The sequence below is a fragment of the Chroicocephalus ridibundus genome, chromosome 6 (assembly GCF_963924245.1).
Source record: "Chroicocephalus ridibundus chromosome 6, bChrRid1.1, whole genome shotgun sequence".
Classification (NCBI taxonomy): domain Eukaryota; kingdom Metazoa; phylum Chordata; class Aves; order Charadriiformes; family Laridae; genus Chroicocephalus; species Chroicocephalus ridibundus.
The window spans coordinates 46,036,974-46,049,221 of NC_086289.1; the positions used below are offsets into that span (position 1 = coordinate 46,036,974).

General features: G+C 46.9%; 1 protein-coding gene across 1 annotated transcript in view; it reads right to left on the minus strand.

Moving 5' to 3' along the window:
• The window catches only part of ATP13A5 (ATPase 13A5), a 35,175-nt gene that overhangs the window by 7,419 nt on the left and 15,508 nt on the right, over positions 1 to 12,248 (minus strand). Inside the window, exons 11-22 of the mRNA XM_063338667.1 lie at positions 11,898 to 12,055; positions 11,444 to 11,632; positions 11,133 to 11,194; positions 8,349 to 8,499; positions 6,976 to 7,059; positions 5,718 to 5,874; positions 4,164 to 4,281; positions 3,560 to 3,684; positions 3,232 to 3,395; positions 2,518 to 2,640; positions 1,617 to 1,696; positions 568 to 610 (exon numbers count right to left, since the gene is read on the minus strand). Of these exons, the coding sequence (XP_063194737.1) occupies positions 568 to 610; positions 1,617 to 1,696; positions 2,518 to 2,640; positions 3,232 to 3,395; positions 3,560 to 3,684; positions 4,164 to 4,281; positions 5,718 to 5,874; positions 6,976 to 7,059; positions 8,349 to 8,499; positions 11,133 to 11,194; positions 11,444 to 11,632; positions 11,898 to 12,055 (1,454 nt within the window). The remainder of the gene's footprint in view (positions 1 to 567; positions 611 to 1,616; positions 1,697 to 2,517; positions 2,641 to 3,231; positions 3,396 to 3,559; positions 3,685 to 4,163; positions 4,282 to 5,717; positions 5,875 to 6,975; positions 7,060 to 8,348; positions 8,500 to 11,132; positions 11,195 to 11,443; positions 11,633 to 11,897; positions 12,056 to 12,248) is intronic.

The following is a 12,248-nucleotide window of genomic DNA, read 5'->3' on the forward strand; positions in this document are numbered from 1 at the left end:
CTGGGGTTTGTGCACACCTCTCCTGTTAAACAGGCTCCTAAACTATTTAAATTACCATTTTATCCTCTTTCTGTTCCTTTCAATCTCGTGTTCCTATTTCTTTTATTGCCCTTTTATGAGCTCCCCGTCACCTGGCCTTGTTGCCTCTGGTTTAGTGCTCAGGTGTAGGCTATGGACAACTTTTATGAAGCAAGCTGATGCATTATTATAAAATTATATTATGATAACATTTATTATAATAATATAATAGATAACATAATAATTTTTTTATGGCTAAGACCCTCAAATTTACAATTGTAAATTTGAACAAATGTGTAAGAAAAAGTCCTTTGCCTCTGTTTTGGGCAGGGAGGGAAATCAAATCAGTAATCCTCTATTATCATCTATGTTAGTATAAAAAAAATAAGCACATAGATAGTATTTTACAACGACACACTGACCAAGTGTCCCCATGAGCTAATTTGGGAAATGCTAGTGACAAGGGGTGTTGGGCAGCCACTTGTCATAGCACTCCTTAGGCTGAAAGAGGTGAAATTTCCCAAGAACAGCAGATGAGCTCCTACGTACCCCGCAGTCGTTGGCGCCATCACCGCACATACCCACGTAGTAACTGGTGGAGGAAGAAGGAGGAAAACACTTAAGTCTCTCATGTAGGGGTTTGATCCTGTGGTGGAGCACCCGCTGGCTTAGCGCTTGCAGGGACATCAGAGCAGGGACTCGTGGTGGCCCTGGAGAAGGCAGCGACTGTTTCCAGAGGACCAGTTGTACATGGGGAGAGGTTGGGGCAGAGTGCACAGGGCAAAATTATGATTAAGGTTTGAAAGAGGCTGTAACAGGAAAGGGAACGCTGCCACTTTATTCCAGACAGTGTTTTCTCCTTGGTACGAGAGGCCACGGAAAGGCAGCAGGATGCGTACGTTTGCAGCTGCTCCTGCGGCTGCAGCTTGGCTTTTACCAGCATTTTCTCTTTGACTGTCTTTGTAGACCCAAAGACACAGGAATTGCTGAAATCATGCAGCAGCTCCCAAACCACCACGTGTGATGTCCCTCTGAGAGAACAGGGAACGTCATCCCCAGAGGAAGCATCTCATAACCAATAATTAAGTGTTCCTTTTTCAGAAAGGTATCATGTCTTGTTTATGCTTAGCAAGTGATATCTACAGTTAGCATGGGGAAACATTCCTTTGGGGGACCTGAAGGAGCATCTTCGGGGTCAAACTCCCAACTGCATCCACCAGGTTGGTTTCAGCTCTGCTAAAGCTGCAGCCAGGAGAGCACCAGCAGCCACGCGGGAGGTACTGGGGGTGGGGGCTATTTGTAAATATGGGGTTGTGACTATTTTTATCTCAGCCTCATTTAATGCTGCCTTCTGTACTGCACTAGTGAGAAGCAGTGGCTAAGTTTGGGAGAGGGGTGCAGGTATTCCTGATGCAGAGGGATCCCTGGGGGGGAACTGAGAGGAAGGCGGCCCAGAGTGATGCAAACAAGGATTAAGTGTGGAAGAAGGGAGGGTCGGAAAGATGGGCCTGCAGCAGAGCTAGTTGGGACGATCACATTTAAAAAAAACCCCACATGTTATTGGTTTGATTCAAAAAGAAAACAAAAGAGAACCTTACTTGAGTTTCTGAAACTCTTCAACGAGGCTGGACTTCTGGCCAGGAGACATCCTAGCAAAGACAGTCGCGTTCACCAGTATCTGCAAGAAAGAGCAACGGGCTGCCTTGGGCAGGCATTTGTGCCTCCATCACTCCACCGAGGCAGGACAAGGCCTCCCTGACAGGTGGGTGCCTGACACTTGTGAAACCCTCCAATCCCACCTCCCAGACCCTACCATAGTTTTTCTACCCTTAAGGTTCAGATTTCCTCTAACGGCAGATTTATCCTGCTCTGCTTTCTACCTTGCCTGCTCCGCAGGAGGTGCTGGGAAGCCAGCGATCACCCCGTGCTCTGCAGCAGCCTTTAGAGCAGCAAGGCATTATAAGTGCTTCCCAAGTGCAGAACAGATGGTTGATGACAGCAGCAATAACACTGCTCAGCCTGACGTTTCTCCTACCTGAAAATCTGGCCAGAGAGTACAAAATCCAAAAATCTGTCCCAGCACCAGCTATTTTACGGACTGGGTGACAGGAGTCGAAGATTTCTGCTGGTAGATGTGGGTATTTCATGTTCCTGATGCCCCTGCTAAGCAGAGGCCGTTGCCAGCTATGGTAGCGGCACATGGGAATGGTGTTGATGGTTTTAATTAAACTGAAATTGAGAAGGTGACCATGGAGTAACTCCACTGTGCAGCTGCTCGCAGCACCACAGCCACCCCTGTCATTTGAGGTCGTAGAAGATGCCGAAAGCAAGCTGTTTGGGTTAAACCTGAGGCATGGTGGGAGGCTGCCCAGAGTTATCAACTTGTGAAGGGACAACGCTACAGCTACCGTCAGAAAAACACCTTTCTCCAGCTGGAACACCACTGCCGCTTTACAAAACAAGGAGGGCAACTAAGTGCGTTGTTTCCTCTGAACTTACTTTTGGCAGCAAGCTGTAGAAGTGCTTTATAATAACCTGATAGGACTTTCCATTCATTGCAAAATGGTAGTTGCAGGTTTCTCCTTCCAAGGTGATCTTTTCCTCGGTATTAGCACATACCTCCTAGAAATAAGACAGCATTTATTCTCAGACTGAGGTCATAACATGCCATCTCACTTCCCCCTCGTCAGCCTCCCACCAGGCACCCAGGGACACAGCCCCCTGCAGCATCCCTTTGTAAAACTTTACACCTGGAAGTACTTGATTTTCTACCTGTGTTTCCACACGTAACTAATCCCCGTTAGCCACTTCATTTAGACACTGAAGTTTGGCCCGGCAAATAGTCACACAGACCAGTATGTATAATTGCACGTTGCACAAATTAATCCTGCACACTTCAAGTGTGATTGAAGTGGCCGCTGCATCTGCAGAGCCTTGCCAGTTATTTGTGTAGTTATTTTGCATGTTGCCTTGAGCTAAGAGCCACTATATTGATTATATCTCCCTAGTAGGCGCATGGTCAATACCACACTCCATATACCCTGGGGCAGATACGAACTAGCCCCCAGGTTTCCTCTATTCCTCAGAGCTACTTCCAAATCCTTAGCAAGGAGTCCAGGCCTAAGGAGCCTGGGCATTAGACATTAATTAGACACTAAAAGCTTTGTTAATTCCCCCTGGCACCCGAAAGCAGCCATCCCTGGCTGTGCTTACATGGGGAGCAGCTGTGTTTGCTTTGCTCTCTTCTGCCAGTCGCCAGGCAATGGAAGCTGGAGCGGAGCCCTGTGGCTCATTTGCTTCGATGAGGATGACTTTGCTGCCTGTGTGAATCATACCCGCGTTCCTGGCCACCGTGACAGCTGTCTGTAGGTTGTCCCCTGCAAGGATAGTGGAGAGGTAGGCTCCTCACGTCTGCCATAGCACGGTGGCAGCCCAGGTAGAGACTATGGATGTGCCATGGAAGATGCTGGAGGAGTGAATCTCTGTCCTGTGTGCCCCGCAGCAGCCAGCACAGCCACAGGAGGAGCCTGGGGAGATTTACCTGTGACCATGACGCTCCTGATGCGGGCAGCAGCCAGCTCTTGTAGCACAGGCTTCGTCTCCTGCTTCAGGCGGTTCTCCATCACCAGGAGGCCCAGGAACATCAGCCCAGACTCTGCCTCCTCTCTTGGCGCAAGAACAGAAACACACACGCTGTTTCCCAGGGACAGCACAGGGAGCGAGGCTCTCCCTGTGGTTTTTGTTCAACAGGAGAGCCGTGCTCGGTGGGAGCAACGCAGCAGAGGTGTGTGTGCAGAGAGAGGGACAGGGATTTGGTGGAACTGGCTGGCTGAAACCCACAGATTGCAGCACACAGAAGTTCTACTGCAGTCCCAATCCGTCGCCATATAGAAGCACAATGACCAGCTTTCATTACCCTTTGATAACAGATTCTGAAATTCAGCTCAGTGAGCCTCAGGAGAGCAGTAGTAAAGCAGGCGATTAACAGTGTAATCAGCATCTGCTGAGAGGAAGGTGTTACAGGGCACAGCTTCCCAATAGGCTCCCCTTTGGTAGGAGAGGAGGGGAAGGTTTGGGGCAGGTTGTAACAAGCAGATAGGAAAGCAGCCCCAGAGCGATACCAGCAGCTCATCAGCACACCTTACCTCTCCAGGCTGCTCACGTCTACATCCTTTCCCAGGTTTAGCACTTTATGGGCCAGGGCAATGACTCTGAAGCCTTGGCTTGTGTACGTCTTCAGCTCCTTTAAGAAATTATCTGGGACTGTTTACAGGAAAAAAAGTTTCGTGGTTAGAATATTCCACCCTTGCTGATTGCTTTTCTAGGGTTAAATGCCTGCCTTTTAGACTGCTTCATGGCCTGGGTTACAGCACTGTGGCATCTCATAGGAGTCAGCCGGTTTGTACCAAGGCCGTGCAACTGACTGTCCAAATAACTGATCTATGTGCCTGTTTTATACTTTTAAAATGCAAGTTAAGGTGCAGGTAGATAAAATGAATTACTGGGCAGAGGACAAATAATAAAGATAAGCGACTAGATTCTGCCCTAAGCTTTACTGCATACGTGCTGAGTGACTGAGGAAATGGTTTTTATGTTTAAGCCTTAATGGGAGAATTCTCACAGTTCCTCAATTTTCATTTCTCTGATCATTCCTGTGACTCTAAAAGCAAAAAGTTCCTTTTACCTTTGCAGTATTTTGTACTCACTACATCCTGCAATCACAGCTTTACAGTGCGGTACCTAATTATTCATTAAGCTGCAATCAATATAGAAACAATCAAGACAGGATAAGAGGAGCTATTTAGAAAGCTGAGAAAGTGAAACATAATTTTGAAGACATTTTTCTTGCTGATGTTGACTTGTTTGGAGGCTTGTGTCATTAGATCTTAGGTTGTTCTAAATTACATGTTTTCATTGTCCCTCAAAGCCATTTTCATCTATTTTCAGGTCAGTGCCATCTGAAATAACAAACTACAGAGCCACAGACCATGGGCACTGTGTTTTCTTGGCATCCTTTTGAAGTATTCGGTGAAAGTGACTGAGTTTCAAGTTTGCAGACAAATTTGAGTATAAGCCTATAATATTGTTGAGCTACAAAAGAGAAAAGCCTATGTTTACTTGCAGAGAGAGGACAGAAGTCTTGGCTCGAGTGTTAACACCAATTATCCTTAATAACAGTAATTTGTATGTCCACAGCAAGTTTCCCATCGCTGAGATTTAAAGCCTTTGCAAGCCAGGTCAGTAACAAAATGCTGAATTTACAGAGCAATAAATTATCAGGGAATTTAAGAACTTGTGCAGCACAACACACTTGCTGTGACACAAGCAATTAGCATGATCCTACATCTGCTGTGGGTATTTTGACATATCAACCTTATTTATGCGCTATGTCTTCAGCTGATGCACGTCAGCTAAGGGATGTATGGGGGCTGAACCTCAGGCTGTGCATCTCACTGGCTGTTGGGCTGTGTACATCTTTAACTTACAAACAAGCAACGAAAACTTGTTTGTAGTATTAACTACTGACATTTAACAAGCCCGAGGCTTGCTTGTGGGAAGAGTCATACACATGCAGTTGCAGCACGGCCAGTGGGAAGGGCGAGCACAGAAAACCTTTTCGGATTAGAGCCCCAACATAAACTCCGGTTTGGATTAAGTCCAAATAAACACTGTAAAGTTGTCCTTTCCCAGTTCTGTACCAGTTTCTTGTCTGCAAAAGCTGGACACTATTTCTGGTGCTCCTTTCATATACAGGTCATACTGTTCCTCTCCGATCTTCTGTGAAACAACAGACATCCTCTGCAGCCCAGAAGAAAATGGGAATTGATGTAGGATTGCTATTCCTTCCATGGGAGCCTGAAGAGATCAGGAAAGTGAGATGATATTTGAGTCTTTGATTAAACAAAGCAAATGCATTCTGAACTTCAGCTCATTTGAGGCTTTCCTGCTAAGGTGATTTATTATTAATAGGAGAATATTTCATTTATGCTGCCTTCTGGCTATAGGATCAGATCACTGCTTACAAGTTTAGGAACCACAGTCTCAACAACTCTGTCTTCCCAGTGTACTTCCCAGGAACCTCAATGGTTTTCTTTATATTTATCTGGTTTTCCAGGCTTTGTCCCATCCTTTCTCTTAATAATCACATATTAATCTAATATTCCTGCATTTACAGTCCTGGGAACTGAAGTTTGGCGTGTTACAGTGACGTTACCATGGGAACAGAGCAATCCTAGAAACAAGATTGATTTCCTTGTTGCCACAGCACTGTCTTCCCGGTATTGCTAGCAGAAATCACATTCCTTCTACCTGGAGGATGCTGGCTGGTTCAACATTTGGACTGGAAACTTAACAATTTTTAACTGTCAAAACTTGGAGCCCCCCAAATGTACTTTAAAGAGGAACAGTGAAGCAAACAACACCGTGCTTTGGGGTGATGCTGATAAATCTGCTAGTAGCGTTGCACAACCATTACCAGTAGGGCTCATGGACCCATGTCCGTGCTTCTAGCTCTAATGCCTTGCCCTTATGTTGCCTCCTCCTGCAGATGAACTCATGCTTTTGATGTTTATTCTGTTTACAAAGTTTCTCTGCGTTATTTTCCACTTACGCTGAGTGTGTAGTTTCATTTTGCCAGCAGCTTTACAGGGTGAGGACTCAGAGAAGTCTGTATCTTTTATTAGTGCAAATAGTGGAGTTGGAAATGTGGGGCTTTTAAGGCCCATGAAGTGCTTTAGATGCCACTTTAGAGCAGCAGCTCCACTTTAATTAGAGTTTGCTTTCCTGGTCCTATGCTTCCAGGGTGCTTTGGGGAAAGGTACAACACGGTACCAAGAGCGGTTGAAAGGCATTTTGCAACCACTAGCCCAGGTAAATGAATAGCGCATATGCTAGGAGTTTGCAGATGCTGCAGGTTGAAAACACAGAATATTCATTCTCAGAAAGAACTGGACTTACAGTGCTGGCCTTCGGCCCCGGTCTAACAACGCAGGTGTTGAGAGCAGCAGCCCCATCCTGAGCTGTGCTGGAGTCATACATCTCCTGTACGAGGAAAAGCATTATTTATGATACTTTTTTTTTTTTGGCTTCACACCTGTCTGTTAAAGCAGGGCAGCAGCACATGGGAGTGTGTTTCGCCCATACTGTTGCCACTCGGTTGCAGAAGTGTTTTGTTATGATCTAATAGGTCTCCCTATCTACTGTCAGTGACAGCCCCCCTGCAGCTGTGTCCTCAGCAGAAGCCTACATGGCCCTGCATATTTTGACTTGATGAGAGGAAAATGCTGTGTCAAATTTTGTGGTTTCTCTAAACTCAAGTTCCATACAAATTTAATGCCATATCAATGATGAAGGGAAAGAGAAATATTATGTAGCTGTTTTTATCTTCCAGTCTCCTGCTTTTAAAAGACTGTCACTGATGTTCTGTGCAGAAACAGGGTGGTAATTTTCAGTGTAGGATGCTTTTAGCCCTCCATCTCTCTTACTTTACGTGCTGCCAGGGCTCATTCACCCTTACAGTCCCCTTCTGCTGTCATGTGGCTCTGCTGCTGCCTGCTCTTCCACAGGTGCGAGCACCAGCCTGATGCCGTCCCGCAGTGCTGCTGAAAGAGCTGCCATCTGTTTTGCTTATTGATTAATCTCTCTTGAGCAAAAGGTTGAAGGAGAAAAGATGAGAAGGCAGTTAACTGCAGAGACCCAGAACCCCTCCATGGCTAGGACATGGCAGGGAGAAGAGCATCCCCTTTCCTTCTCTTGCCTCCTCCCATCCTGCTCCCACCCAAGCAACTCTCCTTCCCCACGGATGAGTCCTGAGGCTCCATCTCTCGCCTCTTCCCCAGGCCTCTCTTGCTGTGAGACTTGCTGTGCACTCAGCTAGAGGCTCCAGCCTTGGTTTCTCCATAGGGATGTCGCTTTGCTAATGAGAGAGAGCAACCTCTCGCATACAGGCATAAAACCCTGCCTCTGCGTTTCCTTGGCTGACTTGCGCTCTCTGCACCACGTGGCCAACGGCATGGTCTGGTCATCTGCTTCCAGCAACCAGGCTCCCCTTCTGCTTCCTCACACTCCAGTGTTTCCAAATCAAATTAAGAGAGCAAATGCAGGCAGCCACAAGGAAAATGATGGCTGGACTATCAAAAGGCAGCCACAGTGCTGCAAATCTGTCATGAGGTTAGCAGAAATATCAGAGCAAATTCTGCTGTTAGGACCAGGACCAGAAAGGATTTTCCCCTACAAGTACATATTTGAGCTTGACTCGTGAGTGAACCCCCATGGGCTGGGTTGACGGTGTCCTTGCTTTGGACGCGTGCAGAGGGTGTGAGTCACATTACCCAGTGTGTGCCCTCAAACATTTTCAGGTCCAGTGGATCTCCCTGAATCTTCTTATCCAAAACAACCAGTGAATGACAGCTCGCCATGGCTCCACACACGGGTCCCCAGGGCAGAGGAGTGCTGGATGGGAACTTATGGATTTTCTGAAACCTGATTAAAAGCAGAAGGTTAGTGGGACCACTTATCAAAGGGGTGCGGAGACACAAGTCCTCAGCTAGCGCATACTGGTGCTGCTGGGCTGCGTTCAGTGGAGCTGAGCCTAATAACTGCAAGCAACACGCTGTCCTACCCATCCTTCTGATAACAGGTCAGATGCATTCAGAAGGCCAAAAAACCACCCAATAATTAATTGGGATGAGTTCAACTTGATATGAAGTGACTGAGACGGTAAAACACTCAGAGGGGCTGGCACAGGAGTCCCACTTGGCAAATGCTGTTTGGTGTTAGACAAAGCAGAGAAGTCACTGTTGGAGAGGAAACAACTTGCAGCAGGGATCACAAAGAAGTTTGGCAACCTGCCCTAGGAGAAGATTTGTGAAGCTGCAGTATGGAAAGGGGGCGCATCTGCTCGGGCTGGTGCTGGGCACTCACCGGGGTGGATAAGCAGCGTCAGCCCACTCTCAGCACCCCTGGGAGAGCCACAAGGAGCCCGACCTTCACTTCCAGCTGTAGATTTTACATCTGCATGGCCACAGACACCAGATGCTTGTCCCTCACGCCTTGGTTTTAAAAATGGATAAGTTGGTTGACTTCTACTGAGTTCCACCAAGGCACGCTGTCAAAGATTCATGCTGCAGTTTCTTTCTGTGGAAGGTTTATTCCCTCCTTGGCCCCGCAGTACAGACTGAACACGTGCGAGGCTGGGTGGGTGAAGGCTCTATAATTTCATCATGGAAGTTATTTCTCAGAGTCTTCTCACACACACATTTTTCCCCTCTAAGAAACTGGCTGGCTGACAAGCTGTGTCTGCCAGACCACAACACAGCCCGTTACCATTTAGGCTGGCATGTTAAGGAGAAATTTAAATAGATTTTATTTACCTTTGATCACCAGTAGCGTCCCCTGTTACTAAAACAGGCGCAGCAAAATGCATCTGGAAGCAAGCAGTGTGAAGGCTCGCAGCTCTATTAAATGGAACAATGAATCCAGGACTTGTTGTCCCTCTGGGCCATCAAAGTCTGTTCTGTTTCCAGCAAATTATACCTTGTTCTCAGCCTGGTCATAATTGGCTTATTAATTAATTAATACTTGAGGACACTGTGAAACTGCTAAACACCACATAAAACCAACAAACATTTATATCTTATTAAATGTACAATAGGATATTTTGCAAGTTCAATGGAATTCCTTTACTGTCATTGCCTCGCAGTATTCAGCTTAGCTGACAGCTAGTCTTATAATATGTTTAAAGATGTGAATACTTAAGAAAGAGTAATTATGCAAATAACTAAACGAGATCAATGCAGACAGCAATAGCTCCTCCTTGCGTTTTGGCAAGCCACCAGCACTAGTTCCCAGCTGGGTGCAGATTGGCCATGTCTGCAAAGACAGCCTTATGTTTTGATCCCTTGCAGAGGTGTTGGGGTTTTTTTTATTACATGAATTTATTCTGATATATGGATCCAGTTTCGTTCTGCTGCTCACGTGAGCAGGTACTACCTGCAAGGCTGCCTTGACGGGAACCATTCTGGCACTACCATGAGCTGCCTGCCTTTGGTGGGCTCCAAACCTCTTCAGCACGCAGCAATTCAGTGAGACCTGCCTGCTGCGCTGGAGGGGGGCCAAAAAGAGATGTGCCTGCGGTTTGGTCCCACTGGAAGAGTATTTTACTGGTTGACACTTATTAATCTCTTCTCATTAATTTGCATCAGATAGTAATTTTCTCTCTGTCCTTTGAGGAAGTATTGGGAATGTGATTTTGGTCCTCTCGCAATGAATTAAACCTTTCATTCATTATGGCATGATTATCTCTGTGGTGTTGAAGTATCTGATATATTAACAACTACTAATGAAACCTGGGAGTTGATGTGGGGTGTGTGATTTGTTCTGGCCACTGCAAAAGATTAATATTTTGAGTTTGGCATAACGTGCACTGCAGAGCTGAAGTCTGTTATCGTATTACAGTAATATGAATTGAGTGGTATAACTCTCAATATACTCATGTTTAATGTTTATATAGCAGATATTTCTTGAGGATTTCAATGGTCTTTGGGCTTGGAATTGAGATGGAGCCTGCCATGGGTTTAAGGGAGTCCCTAAGGACATTTGAGCTGCGCAGGTCTGATCTGTGGTCTCATGGATTTATTTTCATAGCATTTACAGAAGTAGGTGAGATTTGACAGGCACCAAAGTTGGCAACACTTAATTTCAGCAGAAGGAGCATTATCCTAACATTTAAGTGATGAAAGGTTTATTGACTAGATTAAGAATATTTATTGAACTGTGCTGAGAATGACATAATTGAAAAGCTCTGTGCATATTCTCCAAATCCCCTCAGGGTAATTAAAAGCACTCATGCTGCTGCTGACTTCTGTTTGCCTTGAATTAGCAGCAACCTTTACAGCTTTGCGTGACACAGCAGCGCCCAGGTGCCCTCCTTGGAAGGAAGGGGCTGAGCAGGGACATCCATTGCGCTCTGCCTCCCCAAATGCACCCAAACAGCTCTTGCTGCCTGCTATTTGCCGTCTCTCCTTATCCTGTGCAGCTGCCTCCCTCCTAACTAGATGTTTGGGCAGTACATTCACACTGGAGATCAGTTCTTGCTAAATGAAATCCTTCCTTACCGGCTTCCCTCTGAAGGGATGATGCCCCACAGGTCCAGTCCATCTTCTGTCAGCGTGCCTGTCTAAATTTAAATAAATATCTAGTTACCCTGCTATTGCCCACCCTTTCCTCCTGCCACGTCTCCAGAGGTCCTTCCCCAGCTCCTGGGCAGGGTAAGGAAAGCCTCCTGCCCACAGTGCGACCCTGCTGCCTGCCCACCTGCGGGGGATTTTTCCCTGGGGTTAGATCAGGGCAGATGGGGTGGAAAAAGAAAATATCTCGTGTTCCTAGCAGCCCCCAGCACCTTCCAGTGCCCCAGGAAGCGCCTTACTTTGTCAAAGCAAACAAGGTTGATCTGCCCGCAGATATTAATCCTCTGTGGGCTGATGCAGAAAATCTTCTTTTTCTTCAGCCTCCTCTGGGCATAGACAGTGCCTGTTGTCAAGGCAGCGGGGATAGTGGGAGGCACAGGCACGGTGAGGAGGAGGAGGGCCATAGCCACCACGTCTGCCATCGGCTTCTGCAAATAGTGAGAGCAACAGGGGTGGTGGGGTGGGAACAGCCTCCGTGCCCTGCTCCACTGCTCTCGGGGGGTCCGACCCTCCTGCCCAGCAGCAGCGCACCCCAAGCTCTGCCCCTGGGGACGACAGATTTATTATGCTTTGTTCTGTCCATCTCCCCGCCTCCACCACCATTCCTGGCATCTGAAAACTCTATTGCAGAAGTGAACAATATTCCAAAAAGTGACCGAGGGCTCAGAGCTGGCACCTGAAGCAGGTACTGACCTTGTGGGACACAAACACACACACGGTGTAGATGAGTCCAAACACACCAATGACACAGAGGCCCACGATGAACTTGAAGGCATCTCTGTAGAGTTTGAAGTTCACTGGCTTGGGGTAGAGGATGGATCTCACCAAGTCACCTTTAGCTGTATTGAACCCTGCGTGAAGACGTGCCATACATTGTGTACGTGACATAACGGCGTCATACAGCATTGGTGCTATGTGGGGACAGGTAACATTGCACCAGCCTTAGCCATCAGGTGGCAACAAGCACTTCTCAGGGACAGCAGATCTGTGCTGGACTTGAACTACAAAGAGAAACCAGCTCTCCCACCAGCCTCTGTGGTTGCC